This window comes from Phyllostomus hastatus, unplaced genomic scaffold, assembly GCF_019186645.2.
Source record: "Phyllostomus hastatus isolate PE091 unplaced genomic scaffold, TTU_PhHast_1.1 phas_scaffold_55, whole genome shotgun sequence".
Lineage (NCBI taxonomy): Eukaryota > Metazoa > Chordata > Mammalia > Chiroptera > Phyllostomidae > Phyllostomus > Phyllostomus hastatus.
In genome coordinates this window covers 13,570,610-13,589,219 of record NW_025334035.1, presented here as the reverse complement: position 1 = coordinate 13,589,219, position 18,610 = coordinate 13,570,610, and the positions used below count along the sequence as shown (strand labels likewise).

The 18,610-nt window shown below is 56.9% G+C and overlaps 1 protein-coding gene across 1 annotated transcript in view; it reads left to right on the top strand.

Moving 5' to 3' along the window:
* MYO15A (myosin XVA) overlaps window positions 1-18,610 on the top strand; it is a 51,221-nt gene that overhangs the window by 6,764 nt on the left and 25,847 nt on the right. The window contains exons 5-30 of the mRNA XM_045824481.1: window positions 446-555; window positions 888-962; window positions 1,184-1,274; window positions 4,605-4,610; window positions 4,959-5,062; window positions 5,204-5,267; window positions 6,177-6,290; window positions 6,796-6,957; window positions 7,896-8,009; window positions 8,592-8,650; window positions 8,735-8,858; window positions 9,868-9,963; window positions 10,332-10,463; window positions 10,965-11,090; window positions 11,817-11,894; window positions 12,622-12,770; window positions 12,861-12,906; window positions 13,095-13,219; window positions 13,670-13,787; window positions 14,136-14,311; window positions 14,806-14,890; window positions 15,564-15,617; window positions 15,717-15,798; window positions 15,882-16,012; window positions 16,506-16,601; window positions 17,521-17,756. Of these exons, the coding sequence (XP_045680437.1) occupies window positions 446-555; window positions 888-962; window positions 1,184-1,274; window positions 4,605-4,610; window positions 4,959-5,062; window positions 5,204-5,267; window positions 6,177-6,290; window positions 6,796-6,957; window positions 7,896-8,009; window positions 8,592-8,650; window positions 8,735-8,858; window positions 9,868-9,963; window positions 10,332-10,463; window positions 10,965-11,090; window positions 11,817-11,894; window positions 12,622-12,770; window positions 12,861-12,906; window positions 13,095-13,219; window positions 13,670-13,787; window positions 14,136-14,311; window positions 14,806-14,890; window positions 15,564-15,617; window positions 15,717-15,798; window positions 15,882-16,012; window positions 16,506-16,601; window positions 17,521-17,756 (2,753 nt within the window). The remainder of the gene's footprint in view (window positions 1-445; window positions 556-887; window positions 963-1,183; window positions 1,275-4,604; window positions 4,611-4,958; window positions 5,063-5,203; window positions 5,268-6,176; window positions 6,291-6,795; window positions 6,958-7,895; window positions 8,010-8,591; window positions 8,651-8,734; window positions 8,859-9,867; window positions 9,964-10,331; window positions 10,464-10,964; window positions 11,091-11,816; window positions 11,895-12,621; window positions 12,771-12,860; window positions 12,907-13,094; window positions 13,220-13,669; window positions 13,788-14,135; window positions 14,312-14,805; window positions 14,891-15,563; window positions 15,618-15,716; window positions 15,799-15,881; window positions 16,013-16,505; window positions 16,602-17,520; window positions 17,757-18,610) is intronic.

The window sequence follows — 18,610 nt, the reverse complement described above, 5'->3', positions numbered from 1 at the left end:
ACAGACAGAGGCCTAGAACCACAGTGCAGGCACCAGAGTTACCTGGCAGAGCTCTGGTCACCTCAAAATCCACTGCCCTCCAGTCACCTCCCCACTCCAGCAGGTGGAGGTTTGCCCTCACAATGAGGCGGGGGCTCCTGGATCCTGGCCCTGACTGTGAGTGAAGGAAGCAGGCAGCAGCTGACATCGCACCCTTCACAGAATCATGGCTATGAGGCTTTCCTTATTCCCAAACCCTCCCAGCCTCCGCCATCACAGTGCTTGAAATCCTACTACCAGAGCAGACAACCCACCAAACTCTTAGAGGCCCAAGGTTCAAACACTGAGGCCAGGCAGCCAGACGCCTGTCCCCAGGGAATCAGGGGTCCAGGCTGTCAGGACAGGGGAGGGATACTCAGGGTTGGGAGAAGTCATGGCACTGAGGCCACGACTGTCTGCAAGACAGACGTACATCGGCAGCATCCTGGTGTCAGTGAACCCATACCAGATGTTCGGAATCTACGGGCTGGAGCAGGTGCAGCAGTACAGTGGGCGGGCCCTGGGAGAGAACCCGCCGTGAGTATCTGCTGAGCAGTCCTGGGCTCTCCTGGGTCTTTGTCTGAGCTTGGCAAGTCCCTGGCTGCCCCTCAGCCATGGGTCAGGGCTGATGGCAGCTGGCAGCCCACCTGCTCAGCCCAACAATATTTTCCCAAGCCTGGCCACAGCTCCTACCAAGATGGAGGCCACTGTGGCCCTGAGTAGGGAATGGTTCCCCAAGGATGGGGGTGGAGTGGGAATGGCTGCTTGGCTGGACAAGATGCCCCCACCCTTGCACCTGCCCTCTGGAATGTTTGGAAGCACAAAAGGCAGGGGTCCACCACAGTGTTCCCTGTGGCCTGTCTCTCCAGGCATCTCTTTGCAATTGCGAACCTTGCCTTCGCCAAAATGCTCGATGCCAAACAGAACCAGTGCATAATCATCAGGTGAGCAACATAATTCTATCAGCAGGTAAGGCTGAGGACCTTTGTGCACATGGAGGGGGATATAGGGAGGGTCCTCAGGCAACAGGTCTGCACCAGACAGACCTGGGGAAACCACGTGGCTTCTGGGCCCACCAGCCTGCCTCTTGCCTTGTGGTGGGAGTCAGGGAGCCACAAGAGGCAGTGGCCTGGTTGAAGCTCACTCTGTCCCTTTGCCTGGACAGTGGAGAGAGCGGCTCTGGAAAAACTGAGGCCACCAAGCTGATTCTGCGCTACCTGGCCACCATAAACCAAAAACGGGGCATCATGCAGCAGGTGAGTCTGTCGTCTGCCCAGGGTTCTCAGCTGAGCAGCCCCTGTGCTCCCCCAGAGCCCAGACTTCTTAGCCCCACTCAGAGGTTGGACATTTCAGCCCAGGTTTGCACTGAGAGTGCTCTTGGGGCCTGGGGCTCTCTCTGCCTCCCAGGGAGCCTCTGTGGGGGACCCCTCCTGCCTGTGTCCAGCAGCTCCAGGTTCTAGCCTTCTGGGGATGGCTACAGTAGAGGTCACAGGGACAAGGGACGTCCCTCTACTCCCCCACCTGGCCTCACCTTCCTGGCTATGGCTCCCAGCAGGTTTTGGAAGAGGCAGGAGAGGACTAAATGTAGGGAGGCCTAGGAGGGTACTTAGCAGACACTGGGATGCTGAGGAGGCCCGGCCAGAGTCTGCAGGATTGGAGGTCTGCCCCGAGTGCAAGACCTCTGAACCTGAGAATGGTAGAGGTTTCCCGAGGACCCCCTCTGTGCTGGGCCTGAGCTGGGCTCCAGGGTGGCAGGCAGCAGAGACAGACTGTTCCAGCGGAGAAGACAGAAAAACAACACACAAGTGAATTATGTGCATGTGAAAAGGTGGTGAGTTGTGGAGAAAAGAAGGGGGAGGAGGATGTGTTGGGGGAAGCCCTGCTGAAAGGCAAGGGAGCACCAAGGAGACCTGGGGGGTAGCACATAGGCAGAGGGGACCACAAGCACACAGGCCCTGGGGTGCAAACAGGTCTGGAATGCTCAAGGGACATCAGAGTGGCAGCATGGAATCCAGGTGAGGCTCAGGCCAAGGAAGTAGACCCCAGAGCAGTTCAGAGGCCAGCCAGCAACCTCCTGAGGGACCAGACAAGGTTGTAATAGAGGGGGAGGGTCCAAGGGTAATCCCAGGCATCAGGCCTGAGCCACCCAAAGCTTGGGGCTGCTGCCAGCCAGCCAGCCAGCCGGGTGCACTGGGCTGCAGAGAGAAAGCAATGGTGCCCTCGAGATCTGCCAGGCATCCAGAAAGAGGAGGTGGGTGGCTGTGGATGCACTCTGAGCCTGGAGCTCAGGGAAGGTGGGGCTGGAGACAAAGGTCTGTCTGCCTAGAACCTGACTCTTAGACTTCCCGCCCTGGCCCATGAAGGCTTGTAAGTGGCCACAGTGACCCAGACGATGGCAATCTCACCAGGTGATCTTGGGGGCATCAGGCAGAGGCTCCTCAGCCCCGGGAAGCAGGTCAGCCCAGGCTCTTCGGTCAGGAGGGCTACATTTTGGTGGGCCCCTTCTGATGCCCACCTTGGCCTGCTAGCCCCTCCATCAGCCTGAGTCTCCTGGCCACCAGCCAGGCCATCCTTGTCCCTTGGCCCCAGGCAGGGTTTTCAAAACCTCTGTGAGTAGACTCCTGCAGGACCAGCCGAGTAGGCCAACGAGTGTGCACACGGAGGCTGCCTGTGTACGGGGCCTCCTTCAGCCGTGTCCCTCCAGGGCCCCATTCACGGCGGGGGCCCTGAGGCCTGGGAGGGAGTCAGCTTGCCCAGTGCCCCAAAGGGAGGGGCTAGAGGGACCGAGGTGGGAAGTTCAGGGCCGAGCACTCTCTTGGCAGGGTCAGGGAGGGTGGTTGGTGCTGTGGGACATGGCAGGCTGGTGAGCTCCCATGCGGGGCGCTCAGTGGCTGTGAGTGCATGCCTGCCCACTGGGTCAGCCGTGGGCTTGTTTCCTAGCCCTGCTCAGCCTGCTTGTATAACCAGAGAGGCTGGATCTAGGGTCGCTTTTAGGCGTGGCTGGGTCCAAGGTCTTAAACAATGTCTCTTGTCCCTCATATATGGGTATCACCCTCATCCAGTCTCCCACTGGTCAGCAAGATGGTGCCATAGAACCCGAACCCACACCTCCTAACATGCTGGAAACAGTCTCAGGGCTCTCTCCCACCAGCTGGTTTTGGCCATGTGTCCTCACAGGATCAAGGTTCCCCGGGGTGGGGAGTGGCTGGAGGCTCTGCACCCAAACCACACGTACCACCCCACCTGGAGGCCAGGTTGTTGGCCCCACAGAGCCAGGTGTTCACCACCTGACTCACCTGTCCTGGCCCCTAGCCCCTGGCCATGTACCCCAGCCCTGCCGTGGGCACTAGGAATACAGAAGCAGCTGACTCACCCTCGGGTGCTCTCAAGTGACTCCAGGACTAAGGGACAGTACAGGCCACAGCCAAGGCAGATCCTAACCCACTGAGCAACCCCAGGCCGGCCCCTGCTCCTCTCCGGGCCTTAGCCTTCTCCTCTGTACAATGGTCCCAGTATTTCCTGGACTAACTGCAACTGCAGGAGTGACCAAATGGAGGGAACTGGCACCTTCCCCAAGGTAACAGGTATTATTTCAGCAGAGTCTGGGGTTCCCCTGCATCTCCCTTAAGAATTTATCCTGAGAAGATGAGTCAGCATGAGGACACTGTATGCACAACTAGGTACACAGTTGTCACAGGGTTGTGTTCTCACTTACAGACATGTTACCTCACCTCTCTGAGTCTCAGACCCCTAATCTGTACAAGGGTGATATTAGGGCCTACTTTATAGGATTGTTAACTATTAGGCCAAAGGATCCAGTGCATGGTAGGTGCTTAATAAATGGGAGATGTGATTAGCTCTGCTCTGATAAAATAGATTTCACCTGTTTAGCAAGTATCTGTTGAGGGCCTCCTGTGCACCAAGTCCTGTGTAGATGCTGGGACCCCAGCGGTGTGCAAAAGGGCGGACTCCTGCCTGTGGAGGCTGACACGGTAGTGGAAGAGACAAGATACAAAGAAACAAGAGCATTTGCCAGTGGTGCTGAGGGCTACTGAGGGAGGGACTCCTGGTGCTCAGAGGCCGGCGTGTGCCTGCCTGTAAAGGACGCTGCCAGGAGGCTGTGGTGCTGGGCAGAGAGAGGCCGGTGGGGGCCGGGCCTCAGAGGGCCCCGCCCTCTGGACTTGGCTTTGTGACTGAGTGAGGCTGGAGGACGTGCCCTGTGCAGGTTTTCCAAGGGCCTCTGTAGGGACCCGAGGCAGGACCAGAGGCCTCCAGGCACCCCGGTTACCCATGTCTGGGAGGGGAGGGAGGGTACAACCTCCCTAGACCCTTCTGGGAGGTAGGCCCAGCAGACATCTGCATCTGGAGCCACACTGCAGGCCCCGAGCCCAGATGCCTGAGGGTCTCTGAGGTTCCTGGCTTCACTCTTACCTGGTGGCTCTCCTGACCCCACAGGGGCCCAAAGGGGTTGGCCAGACCCTCAATGGTCAGAGGGCCTGGTGTTGTATGGGGAGAGGTGATCAGTCCCACAGGTAACCTTCTGTCCTTTTCCCTCTCTCCTCTCTGCCTCCTGACTGCTCCTGAAGATAAAGGTATTTGGAGTGTGCGCGCGCGTGTGTGTACATGCCCATGGCCCTGTGAGAGGCACATGGGTGTATGCATGTGTGCACACTCCATGTGGAGGTGGGGTTAGCAGCAGGCGGTGTCTAACCACCTGTCCTGGCTGGGCACTGCCCTGTGTGAGGCTGGTCCTGCCAGTGGGGTAGCTGGGGTCTGCGTGTAGGGTGGGGCTGCATGTGGTGGGGGGAGCCTACCTCTGATTGCCCCTCCTGAAGGGGGTCCTTGGGGAGGTCTGTGTCTGGGAATACCAGGAGTGGCCCTCGCCAGGCTCCCCACCCTGAGCCCCCAGAATAGTTTCTGCATCTTCTCCCGGGGCCCAGATCCTAGAGGCCACGCCCCTTTTGGAGTCCTTCGGCAATGCCAAAACCGTCAGGAATGACAACTCCAGCCGCTTTGGGAAGTTTGTGGAGATCTTTCTGGAGGGGTGAGTGGGACAGTGGAGGGGCCCCAGAAACCCAGCTGTGCGTGCCACATCCTGGCACAGCCCTCAGTGCCCACACCAGCCCCATGGCCCTGTCCACCAACTCCCCGGGCTCAAGCTGACCCTGCCCCCCCCCCACCCCAGGGGCGTGATCGCCGGTGCCATAACCTCCCAGTATCTGCTTGAGAAATCCAGGATTGTGTTCCAGGTAGGCCGGGCCCTCCACAAATTTGTGTCGGGACGAGGGATGGGGTCGAAGGGGTGTGTGTAGTAACTCAGAGCCTGGCCCCTGGCCAGGCTGTGTAAAGGTTGAATTAATGAACAAATATGTGTGTAAGTGTGAGCTATGACAAAATTCCCTCCCCCACACCCTACAGCCACATTGGCTCTTCCCTGCCCCTCAGGCACAGCAGTCATGGTCCCGCCTCAGGACCTTTGCACTTACTATTCTTTCTACCCGGAGCACTCTTCCCCCAGACACCTGTATGGCCAAACTCCTCACCTCCTCCAGGTCTTCCCTGAAATGTCACCCACTCAGGGAAGCTGTCTTGTTGAAAAATGAACTCCCCACCCCCTTCACTGCTTTATTTTTTCCCAGAGCACCTCTCACCACCTGACATATTTTAAGTTTTAACCAGGAAATGGCTGAGTGTCTGCCTCCCTGGCTGGCAGGTGGGCTCCATGAGGCCAGGGCCTCTGTCTGCCTTGCTCCCCGCTGTATCCCAAGGGCCTGAAGCAGGACCGGGCCCATGGTTTGGGCTCAGCCACCCTGGCTAAACAGACTGTCAGGTCGCCTGTGTCTGCTCTATGACACACGTGTGCATAAGTGTGTGGAACTCATGCACATGGAGAAAAACCACCTTTTCTTAATTCTCCAAAAAAAATTAAACCCTGCCCAGAGCACCCTCCCCACCACCTCACCAGGACCTCTCCACCATCCTCTTCCTACCCACAGCCAGAACCAGTCTGGGGCTCCTCCTGCACACAGGTGCCAGGTCTCACCTGCAGCCCCGTGCATGTGTTTACATTTGTGGGCACACCTTGGCCTGTATGTGCCTGTGGGTCACGTAGGTGGGCAGCTCCCCTCTCTGCACCCATCCACCCACCTATTCTGCAGGCCAAAAACGAGAGGAACTACCATATCTTCTATGAGCTGTTGGCTGGGCTGCCTGCCCAGCTCCGGCAGGCCTTCAGCCTGCAAGAGGCTGAGACCTACTACTACCTGAACCAGGTGAGGGCCAGCAGGCATCTGAGGGTCCCTAGGCCTGGTCCCCCCAACCCCTTCACCCCAGTGGGCTGAGAGAGCCAAGTCGTGGTGTCCCAATGGCCAGCAAAGATGATGGAAGTTTGGGAGGGCAAGTTGGGACTTGAGGTGTCTCCTCATGGCATGGACAGGGGTTCAGATCCAGGGTAGAGGAGGCCTACCTGATTCTTCATTTTTCTGGGCGCTGGAACAGAACCAAGCAGCCTAGAGCTACTACACTTCCCTCTAGAGCCTCAGTTTTCTCATCTGTAAAATGAGGCAGCACTGCCCCACTTTCCAGGGATGTGGTGAGGATTAAAGGGAGGAAACTACCCAAAGCTCTCAGCACAGGCCCTGCGCAGCGCCTTCCTGCCTGTGGGAGTGCAGTGAGTCTGAATGTCAGACTTGGGCCTTATAGGTCAGGGCAGAGCAGGGGCCTTAGGGGTGACCTGTCCCGCCCTGGACCCTGACCCCTGGCCCTGCCCTTGCCTAGGGCGGGAATTGTGAGATCTCAGGGAAGAGCGATACGGACGACTTCCGCCGGCTCCTGGCCGCCATGGAGGCCCTGGGCTTCAGCGGGGAGGACCAGGACAGCATCTTCCGAATCCTGGCCTCCATCCTGCACCTGGGCAACGTCTACTTTGAGAAGTATGAGGTGAGAGACTGGCACAACCTGCCCTGTGGCCCAGACACCCTGGGGACACCGGCGCCTTTTCAGGGGCCTAGGAACCATCGGTATTTGCCTTTCAGGTTACACCACACACATGTCGTTGGTTCTTTTTCCCCACTTTGGGGTTGCTCATTTTTTTCTTATTGATGTATGAGGTCTCTTTACTTATGCTAAGGAAGTTAGCCCTTAGTCTTTGATACGAATTGCAAATATGTTTTCTGATACATCATTTACATTTTGACTTTATTTACAGGTCTTTTGGTGTTTGGGGTTTTTTGTTGTTTGTTTTCACCATGCAGCTTTTAAAAATTATTTTCAGGCATTTCTTTAATCAATCTTATATAAATTTTAGATTACTTATTATTCAAGAGACCCCTCTAAAATTATAACAACTTTCCTCCATAATTTTTTCAAGAATCCAATTTCTTTTTTTCAGGCAGTTGCTCAATTATACTAATCCCCCTACTTGATTTCTGATTGTTCTGAATGATGGTTGCTCCATATTCTAGTTGTAATTTTGATGCGGTTGTGCAAAGAGGCAAGCTGTACCTGCCTACGCCACCGTCTCGACTGGCAGTCTAACCCTCCCACTTGAGAAATACATATTTGTCATGTACTAACTTCCTATGTATATTTATGCCTAATTCCAGACTTTCTATGGTGCTTCATTAATCTATTTACATACCGTGTGTCTATTATCTGTTTTAATTACTGTAACTTTGTAATATGTTTTCCCATCTCCTAGGTCCCTCTGCACTCCTATTTCAGAATTTTCCCAGCCCTTCTAGCTTGCTTATATTTTTTTCTATGAACTTTAACGAACTATAGAAGTGATCCCTGAAAGTATAGTCTTTTTGTTTTTCTATGAACTTTAAAATCAGCTCATATGGTGGACAACATAGTCCTGCTGGTATTTTACATAGACAGATGCACAGGAGGTGGCCTCGGTAGTGAGCGCCCGGGAAATCCAGGCTGTGGCGGAGCTGCTGCAGATCTCCCCTGAGGGCCTGCAGAAGGCCATCACCTTCAAAGTGACTGTGAGTTTCTGGGCACTGGAGATTTCTCAAAGCCTCCTGCCAGTGCCCACACAGAGCTGCTTTGTGTCCCATCCTGTGGGGGCTCTCTCTCCCCCTTCTCTTTCTTCCCTGTCCCACCCATCTTCTGGGGAGGGACGCCTTAGATGCCAAAGGCATTAGGTGCTCAATCTCCAGGTCTGTGCAGAGGCTGCTCCCTCTACCAGGAATGTTCTTTCCTTTCCACCCCTACTCCTCCTTTAAGACCCAACACAGGTATCTCCACCTCCAGGAAGCTGTCCCTACCCCTGGCTGGGTCAGTGCCTCCTCTGGCCTTCCACAGCCCCTGGCCCTTCTTCCCTTCCCAAGGCTGATCTCACCGGGTGGTGTCTGCTCATGCCTATGTCTCCCCCATTAGACTAGTGGCCCCCACCCCCGCTGGCCTAGCCAGGCAGAAGGTAGGACAAGGGTGTCCTGTTCTACCCTGGCTGACTGTGTACCTGAGACCAGTCACACCAGCTTCCTTCCCCACTCCCCCAATCCTCTGGGGACTTCCTGGAGGTGGTAGCCAGCCTGCTGTCACTCAGGTGCCACATCCCTCCCCAGGAGACAATACGGGAGAAGATCTTCACCCCCCTGACTGTGGAAAGTGCCGTGGATGCCAGGTAAGGCTGCACTCCTCCCGACCTGAGCCACTGATGCTTCACCCCCCCACGGTGCCCACCCACCCCAACACCCCTCTGCTCCAGGGATGCCATCGCCAAGGTCTTGTACGCACTGCTGTTTGGATGGCTCATTACCAGGGTCAACGCACTGGTGTCCCCACAGCAGGACACGCTGTCCATCGCCATCTTGGATATCTATGGCTTTGAGGTGGGGCTTCATGGGTGGGTGAGGGGCCAGGAACATAAAGCTTCATCTCCCCCTCTCTGCCTATAGCACAGCCATCAGGGCCCCCTCCCTTATTATTATCTCTCTTGTCTGCTACCATCTCCTTCACTCACCCACAAGCCATCCCTGAGGCCTCTGGGTGCCAAGCTCTGTGCTCGCAGCAGGAGGGACCCTGGAAAGGACCAGACCTAGGCTCTGCCCTTGGGAAGGTTCCAGAAGGGTCTGGGTGGGCATGGGGGACAGACATTGACAAACATGTAGCAGAGCCGTAACAGAGTCAGCCTGGCACTGGGGGAGCCTAGAGAAAACCCTTAGCTGGGCAGGGGTCAGGGAAGGCTTCTTAGCAGAGGAGACATCCCTGAGCTACTCCTTAGGAACCAGTAGAAGTAGAGGGGAGAGCGTGTGTGAGTGCTGAGCAGTGGGGTGGGGTGGGGCCTGGCATCTCGGGGGCTGGACATCATGTGTAGGGGTGGTGACATGCTGAGTGCATGATGGGTGAGAAGCAAGGCAAGGCCATAACAATAAAGGGACAGCTAGTGTTCAAAGGGCACCTGTTATGTGTTAGGTACTGTTTGCTCTGAATACTTTATGTTCATTAATTCACATAATCCTCACAACCACCTTATAAAGTGGTATGGTCATTATCCCTGTTTTACAGATGGGGAAACTGAGGTATGGAGGGCTTGTCTAAGGTCACATAGTTAGAAAGCTTGCAACCCTGGCGGAAGGTTCCAGAGCCTGGGCCCACCACCTAAGCTACCTCTCACCGAGGCCTAGACTGCCAGGCTCACACCTGAATGTAGTGGGAACCATAGAGGCTTCTGAGCAGTGGGTCTGCAACCAGGGCTCTAACAATTGGAAGCGTGGCAGTGGAAGGCAGGGTGGGCACTGAGCCTGAGCTGAGGGGTGGGGGAGGACAGGGCCCGGGGAGAGGTACAGATGGGCTGCTGCCAAAGAGGGACCAGGCCCAGGCTCACCACCTGCCTGGCAGGACCTGAGCTTCAACAGCTTCGAGCAGCTGTGCATCAACTATGCAAACGAGAACCTTCAGTACCTTTTCAACAAGATCGTCTTCCAGGAGGAACAGGTGTGCGGGGCCCCTGCGTGTTCCCATCTCCATCCCCACTGGCAGTGGCCTCCTGGGTACAGATGTGCTGGTCCTTTAAGGAGGAGTCCATAGACTGGAGGGAAAGCCACACATGTGAAGAATGTGTCCTGGAGGGGAAGGTTCTGGGGTGATGACCCCCAAGAAGAGCCTCAGGGGGGTCCTTTCTACCCTCTGCAAGGCTGTCCCACATGAGGGGAGGAGAGGGGCCAAGAGATGGTTCATGTTGCCCTGCTAGGAAGTGAGGCCCCTGTGCTAGGAGGTATGCAGGCAGAGGTGCCCCTGCCTGCCCCTTCAGATTGACTCAGCCTAGGAGGCAGGACTAGGAGGCTGAGCCCCCCTGCCTGCAGGAGGAGTATGTCCGTGAACAGATCAACTGGCGGGAGATCACCTTCGCTGACAATCAGCCCTGCATCAACCTCATCTCTCTGAAGCCTTACGGCATCCTGCGCATCCTTGATGACCAGTGTTGCTTTCCCCAGGTGAGCCTTGGGGAAGCAACACTGTGTGAGGCTGCAGGTTGCTCATCAACTCCAAGCCCCGTGGCCTCATCTGGCCTGAGTCCTACCTTTCTCTCTGCTCTGGCCTGGGATGGGGGCTGAGGACAACCAACCTGCCATTCACAACCTGAGGTGATTGAGGCTGGGTAGGGCTGCGGGTGTCCCGACAAGGGGAGTCAGAAGGCTTCCTGGAGGAGGTGACTTTGGGGTTGGGCTTCCAATTCTGATTGGAAAACACAAGGGTGGGACGGGTGTTATGGGCAATAGGACTAGACAGCACAGAGGCAGCTGGGAGCTAATCAGATACGCCTGTCTTCAGGGGCCCACTTAGGCCTCCCTAAGGCAGTGGGCAGCTGGGGGAGCTGTGACTTGGTCTTCCTCCCCAGTGTCCACTGGGGATCAGTTAGAGCTGGGAAATTGGCCACTAGGCCAGGAGCGAGGTGCCCAGGTCCCTGCCCACCCACCGAACCCTGCCTGCCCCAGGCCACAGACCACACGTTCCTGCAGAAGTGCCACTACCACCATGGCGCCAACCCACTCTACTCCAAGCCCAAGATGCCACTGCCTGAGTTCACCATCAAGCACTACGCTGGCAAAGTCACCTACCAGGTGAGACCTGAGACTGCCCTCACAGCCTCCAGCACCAGTTTCCTGCTGTTGGAGGCACAGAAGCACAGCCTGGGCTCTGGACATGCCCACCTGGTTCCAGTCCTGGCCCTGCTGATCCTCAGCTGTGTGACCTTGGGCAAATCACTTGACCTCTCTGGGCCTCAGTTTCCTCATCTGGCAAATGGGGATGGTAACATTTAGTGTCCATCTCTTGGGTGTGAAGAGTCTAGGACCAAAGCGGGTTTGATAAAGGGTAGCTATTGTCAAAGCAATGTCACTGGGGCCACTCTCATTGCTGATATCACAAGCACACTCCTGCCCTGGTGTATCTCAGGCCAGGGTTGTAAGCCTCTGTCCCCATCAGGGCCTCCTTTTCCTCATCTGCCCGACGGGCACAGGGCAGTGTCCTCCACTGAGGAGGGGCCAAGACCTGCACCTGTCCTGTGAAGGGCTAATGCCCCCTCCCCTGGGAGTGCAGAGGACAGTGGGGACAGGATGGGGTACCATAGTAGGGGAAGGGTCCGTTCCCTCCTAGCACAGACAGGGAAACAGAGGCCTGGAGGTGCAGAGCCAGGGCCACCCCAGGGCTGCAGGGAGGAAGGGAAGAAGACAGGAGTTGGCAGACTGGTGCGTGCTGGGGCGGGTTAGCCCTCCACCCTGTCCCCCAGGTTATAGTTGGGGAGGGGGTGTCCCAGCCCCAGCCACTCTGCCATTTCCCCTTTCCAGGTGCACAAGTTCCTGGACAAGAATCACGACCAGGTGCGCCAGGATGTGCTGGACCTGTTCATTCGAAGCCGGACACGAGTGAGCAAGCCTCACTTCTCCCTGCGCTGGCCCTGCCCCAAGCACCCAGTCACATCCAGGCCCCTGTCCCAATCTGAGAAATGGGGTACCCTAGCCAGCCCCTGACCTCATCCCAACCCTGACCCTATACCTCCCACCCCCCAGCCTGGCCTTGCTGTGTAGTATCTCTCATTCCTGGCCCCACCGATAAAGGGCCATGCCCCTGGCTGGCCCCAGTGGATTGCCCCATCTCTCCCATCCTGGCCACGCCCACCCAGCCTGGGCCCACCCATCCTTTCACTCCTCGAGTGGGTTCTCTCCTTGGTATTCTCTGCCACTCCCCCTCCTCTGGGTCTCCATTTCCTCCTCTGTCAAATGGGAACCCCCCTGCTGATGTCACCGCCAGCATTCAGGGCCCTGTGTGTAATAGGCCGCCTCAGGCCCAGGCACAGCCAGTGCCTACGTGTTCCCCAGACAGGAGTCATCCCAACCACAGGACAGATTCACAGGGCAGGGTGTGAGCACCCTGACTCGAGTCATGTGCAAGCCAGGGGGACAGTGGTCTTACAGAGAGGGTAGGGGTCTCTTGGGTTAGTTTTCTGGCCATTCTCGGTGTGGGGACTCAACTCCCTTCACTCTCTCACTTCCTCTCTCCCTCCCCCTTTCTCATGTTTCTGTCTCTGGGTCCCTCCCTCTCTGTCTGGGAACCTTGACCATGCCCTGGGGCCTGCTGCCCTCCCCTGCCCAGGTGGTGGCCCACCTCTTCTCCAGCCATGCCCCGCAGGCCACCCCTCAACGCCTGGGCAAGAGTAGCTCCGTCACCCGGCTCTACAAGGCTCACACAGTGGCAGCTAAGTTCCAGCAGTCACTCCTGGATCTGGTGGAAAAGATGGAGAGGTGGGCAGGGCCTAGCTCCCCTAGGACCCTCAGGGATGAGCACTTTCCTTCTCTGGAGCCTTATACTGCTTTCCTCCCACCCTTGCCCAGGTGTAACCCCTTGTTTGTGCGCTGCCTGAAGCCCAATCACAAGAAGGTATGTGATGGCTGAGGAGGTCCCTGGGAGAGTCTGATCCTCTTCCCCATGCTGTATGACCTTGGGCAAGTGGCTTTGCCTCTCTGGCCCTCCAACTGCCCAGCCCACCACGGGAATATTTGCCTTCGATGGCACCCTTTGTCCATGGTTGGTCCGTGTGCAGACCTCTCTTTGGGCCCTCTCCGCAGGAACCAGGCCTCTTTGAGACCGACGTCGTAATGGCACAGTTACGCTATTCGGGGGTGCTAGAGACTGTGCGGATCCGCAAGGAGGGCTTTCCAGTGCGGCTGCCTTTCCAGGTGTTCATCGACAGGTACCTCAGTCGCAGTGGTTCCTTCACCCCAGAGCCCACCCTCCCCGGCCCATTTGGGTCCCAGGAATGCACAGCCCAGGTGGCAAGGGCTTGCTGTGCACAGAGGCTTGGGTTGTGCACTTCATGGGACCACCACAGGCTAGCTGTGCTGTGGCGTATGTTACTGTTTTCCATTTTTCCATGGTCTGATTATGTGTTGATTCCAAGAAGATTTTAATAGTTATTATGACACATTTCCAGCAGATGGCAGTAAGGTGCCTTAATCTACTGAAACTTGACATTGAGCCATAGAGTTTTGAGGGCAGAATGCCTTTTTCTGACTAGAAGACACTGAGTGAACCACTTTTGGGCCCTGGGCCTCTTGGAGATGGGGGTAGGGGCAGACTTGGTGATCTAGCGGGCAACTGGCATAGTAGGTCCCATAGCTGCAGCTGACTTGGGCCCCTGCAGGTACCGCTGTCTAGTGCCCGTCGAGCACAAACTGCCAGCCAGTGGGGACATGTGTGTGTCAGTGCTGAGCCGCCTGTGCACAGTCATGCCAAATATGTACCGTGTTGGCATCAGCAAGGTGAGTCCCACCCCACACTCAGCCCTGGAGGTCCTAAGTTCAGGGAGGCCCTAAGTTCAGGGGCTCCAAAAATAGAGCCCGCGGAGTCAGAAATGCCCAAGCTAGAGATTACTGCCCTAGGGGCCGTCTAGTTGAGCTCAGTAAATGGAATGCTAATCCCACCGCCATACCTCTGCTCAGGCTGTTCCCAGTGCCTGACCCACCTGCACCCTGTCTTCCATCTCTGCAAACCCATCCTGCCCTCTACCTGGCTCCAGGAGGCTGCCCTGTCAGTTCTATCTCTGTGGACTTGTCCTGAGTCCAGTCACCTGGCCCTTCCCTGCCTCAGTACTTGCCTCCTACTCTCAGCTCTTCCTTAAGGAACACCTGCACCAGCTGTTGGAGAGCATGAGGGGGCATGTCCTGAATCTGGCAGCCCTCACCCTGCAGCGCTGCCTTCGTGGCTTTTTCATCAAACGGCGTTTCTGCTCCTTGCGCCAGAAGATCATCATGCTGCAAAGTCGAGCCCGAGGCTACCTGGCCAGGTGCAGCACAGATAGCGCAGGACTCTCTGGGGCCCTACAACCAGGCTTGGGGAAGGCTGTGCTTGGACTTTGGTAGTAAGGTCCCTGGCCCAGGAGGTATGCAAGCTGGGAGTAGGGGTCTCTGCTGGCAGGATGACCAGATTCCGTGTGTCTCTGCCATGTCCTTCCATCCCACCCCCTGGCCCTTGTGACTGGTGGGTGGGAATCCATCCAGCCAGGAAGGACCCTGCCCTGCACCTGTAGGACCCTGGGATTCCAACCTAATGGGAAGCACTGTTCCCAGTGGCTGAACCCAGGCTCTACCACTCAATTTGCTGTAGGGCCTTAGCCTAGTCCTTTCCCCTCGGAGCTCTGGTTTTCCTTAGTGTCTAAGGGTCCTTGAATGAAGTGTGGCACCCAGGCCCAGCTGGCACAAGTGTCTCTGCCCCTTGTTCACCCATGACCTGAACCCCTAAGCTCCCCCACTAAGACACTCCTTTCTTCCCTATCCTCAGGCAGCGGTATCAACAGATGAGAAAGAGTCTGGTGAAGTTCCAGTCCCTCGTGAGCACCTACATGAGCCACCGGCGACTCCTCAAGGTGCAGGCCTCTCCCTCACCCTTCTCCCAGGAGCCAGGCCTGTCCTGCCTGGGTCCAGGGAGGAGACACTTAGGTCCAGGAGGAGACTGCCTTGGGTTCGAATCCCTGCTCTGCCATCACTAGCAGTGGGGCCTCAGCCCCTCTCCAGCTTGCCTTCCCCTCTTCCCTGAGGGCTGTGGAAAGGGCTGAATGAATATTGTGCAGGAAGGGTTTGGCCTGGTGCTGGGCTCTCAGGAGTTCTTCAGTGATTCAGTGCGATTAGAATTTAGCAACTGGGCCAACACTGAATATGGTTTGGTTCTTACCTTGATGCCAGTCTCGGCCCATGTCATATAAACCAACACCAGGAAGACAAACTTAATCACCAGTGGTTTTTCCTGAAGGTTTTGTGAAGCTCCAGGGCATCCCTCCCTCTCCCCAGTGTCACTCCCTCTGCCCCTTGCCTTGGTCTCTCTCTTGCTCTGTTGTTCTCTCTTCCCACCCTGTTGCTCTGGCCATGCCTCTGCCTCCCTCCATCCGTGAGGTGGGCCAGTCACCTCCAGAAATCAGGCCAGCTGACCCCCTTGTTTCCCATGCTGGCTGCCTTGTATGAGCTGGCTGGTCTGACCCCAGCCTGCTGCCTGCCATGGCCTCTGCCCACCATTCCCTGCCTTGACCGTCTGCTCTTCTGCAGCTAAGGGCAGAGCGGAGGCTCCGGGTGGAGCAGGTGCGCCAACGGGAGCAGGAGGTGGGTGCAGGGGTCCGGGTGGCAGCAGGGAACAGGAAGGGAGGACAGCAGGCCAGAGGTGTGGCAGGCCTGTCCTCTCACCACGGGCTCTTCCTCAAGGAGCTGAGCAAGAGGGAGGTGGTAGCTGTGGGACACCTGGAGGTGCCGGCAGAGCTGGCTGGGCTCTTGCAAGCAGTAGCAGGTATGTCAGTACTGGACAGTGTGATGAGAGTGGGCACAGGTGGGCAAGGGAGCCAGGCATCTCATGTCCTCCGCTCTCCACAGGCCTCAGGCCAGCCCAGGTACCCCCGGTGACCCCTGTGAGGACTCCACGGCTCCAGGCTGAGCCCCGTGTCACACTGCCCCTGGATATCAACAACTACCCCATGGCCAAGTTTGTCCGGTGCCACTTCAAGGTAAGGGCTGGCATAGACCCAAGCAGCCCTGGCCAGTGGGCATGGGCCAGTTAGAACTGTTGCTGTCTTCAGCCTGGGAGAGGTTTCTGTCTGTGCCCCGTGGGATCAGGTAGGAACCCTTATGAGGGGGTGGGGGCTCAGTGGAACCCCCTGGATAGCAGTGGAGGGCCCTCAGGGGTTTGACACTTGGCTTTTTGCCAACCACTATGGAACTATGTCAGAAATTTAACAGTCAGTGGAGCCACAGTTCATCATCCCTGCTCCAATCTTCTGCCCTCCAGAAAGGGCCCAGACCAGGGCCCATACTGCCTCTACCACTGACTCGTGGAGGGCCAGTGTCTGCCGCCCTCAAAGCCTCAGTTGCCCCATACACACACTGGGGACAGGAGCCCTCGTCTCCTAGGCTCTTGTGTTTCCACCTGGCACAGAGCAGTGGATCCAGATGTGCCTGGCAGTCCTGGCTCTGTCCCCATTGTCTACCATGTGCCCTCAGGAGCCTGCCTTTGGGATGCTGACTGTGCCCCTGAGGATGCCCCTCACTGAGCTGCCAGTAGAGTACCATGCAGAAGCTGTGAGCATCTTTAAGCTGGTATGGGTCTGTCTGAACCACCTTTGAATTTGTAGCCCCTGCGCCTGAGGACAGGCCGTGAGGCTCCTCACCCTGCCTTTCTGGGCCATTCACTTGCCAAAGCCACCAGCCAAGGCCTCACCCTCATCAGGGCGTTGGCCTCCTCCCTGGGCTGGGATCTGGGGACCAGAGGCATGCCTTCTCCCAGCCATCTTCCTGGCAGAAAGGCAGCCTCTCTGGACATCCCCAGGGACACCGAGAATAGACCCAGGTTCTCTCCTCAAGGGCTTTCTGGTCTGAAAGGGGCGGCAGAGCACATCTGACTAGTGACCACCGGCTCAGACAGAGGGAGGCCCCCATCTAGCCCCAGGCAGGGTCAGAGAGCTTCCTGGAGGAGGGCTTTTGAGCTGGAGTCAAAAGAGGAGTCAGACTCTCCCTGCCAGGGCAGGTGGAGAAGGCACAGAGAGAAGAGGAAATCGATGTGGTTAGAACAGAGAATTAGAGCAAAGGTGAAGGGGTTAGGAGGCCTTGACTGACAAACCTGGAGCTCAGATTTCATTCCAAGGGCTTTATGGAGCCAAGAATCATGCTTCCATGGGAGGGATGTGGTCCAATATGTGGCCCCTGTGGGATCTAAACACAGGAAGTGAGGAGCCTGCTGGAGGCCGGGGAGCAGGGCGGGCTGGGGCTGTGTGGGAGCTATAGAAGGTCATGAACAAGAACGACCATGCATGTGCATATTGGGTCTTGACTTTTTCCCATGACTGGGGTGAACTGCCTGGTCATTTGGTGTAGGGCATAACTATGATATTGTAACGTGGGGGACTTTTTTATGGTCAGGGGGACCACACGGGAAGGACAAGAGAGGGATACATGTTGGGGTAGGGACCTGGCGGGAACAAGTTGCCAAGAGGCCCAGGAGAGTCTATCTGTGGCCCAGATCCTGCGTTTCATGGGCGACCCCCACCTGCGTGATGCCCAAGAGAACGTCTTCGGGAACTACATTGTGCAGAAAGGTCTAGCAGCGCCCGAGCTGCGGGATGAGATCCTCGCACAACTGGCCAACCAGGTGTGGCACAACCCCAATGCCTACAACGCCGAGCGGGGCTGGCTCTTGCTGGCTGCCTGCCTCAGCGGCTTTGTACCATCCTCACGCCTCAACAAGTACCTGCTCAAGTGAGTAGACCTGGCGGGGCTGGGATGAGGACAGTGATATTGCTATGAGGCCGGGCCAGGAGTGAGGTCTCTGTGCATGGAAGCTCAGGCGTGGGGTCCAGTCAGGGGCTGCTCTGTCTGTGATAGATTCACTCTGAGGGTAGGAGTTGGGGGAGACTGGGTACCAGACTTCCAGAACTCAGTGGGTGGCAAAGCCAGGCTGTGGGGAATTGGAATTGAGGCATTGACCTCTCACATCATAGGGATGTCGTGGGATGGTTATAAGTATAGCTTCAGACAGTCTGTGTTTGAGTCCCACTCCACCACATCAGCTGTGCCACCTTCAGCAAGTTACTTCACCTCTCTGAGCCTCAGTTTCCTCAGTCTGAAATGGGGATAATAAGAGGACTTACTCCATAGGCCGGGTGAGGATAGATATGAGGTGCCTAGAGTGGACACGGGCATGTGGTGAGTGTCACGTGAAGACACACCGTCGGCATCCTGAGGAGGAGGAAGTCACCCTAGTGGGCCATAAGGGTGACTGGCAAGGAAACAGGCTCAAACAGGCCCTGAGTGTGAAGTCCAGCTGTAACACTTGCCTGCTGTGTGGCCTGGGGCATGTCACTGCTCCTCTCTGAACTGCTTTCCTTACCTACAAGTATGGATGGTGACAGGACCCACCTTACAGGCTAGCTGTGAGCTACAGGGTATACAGAGATTCACCCAGGCCAGGCACGGTGGGTAGGCTGCTCACTGGCCGGTCTTCTGAATCTATGGCCATAGGGTGGGGCCACATGCCTGTCCAGGCTTCCTGTGGGCATAGCTCCAGGTCCCCTCTTGTAGCCATTGTGGTCCTGTGCCACGGCTGCCCCTGG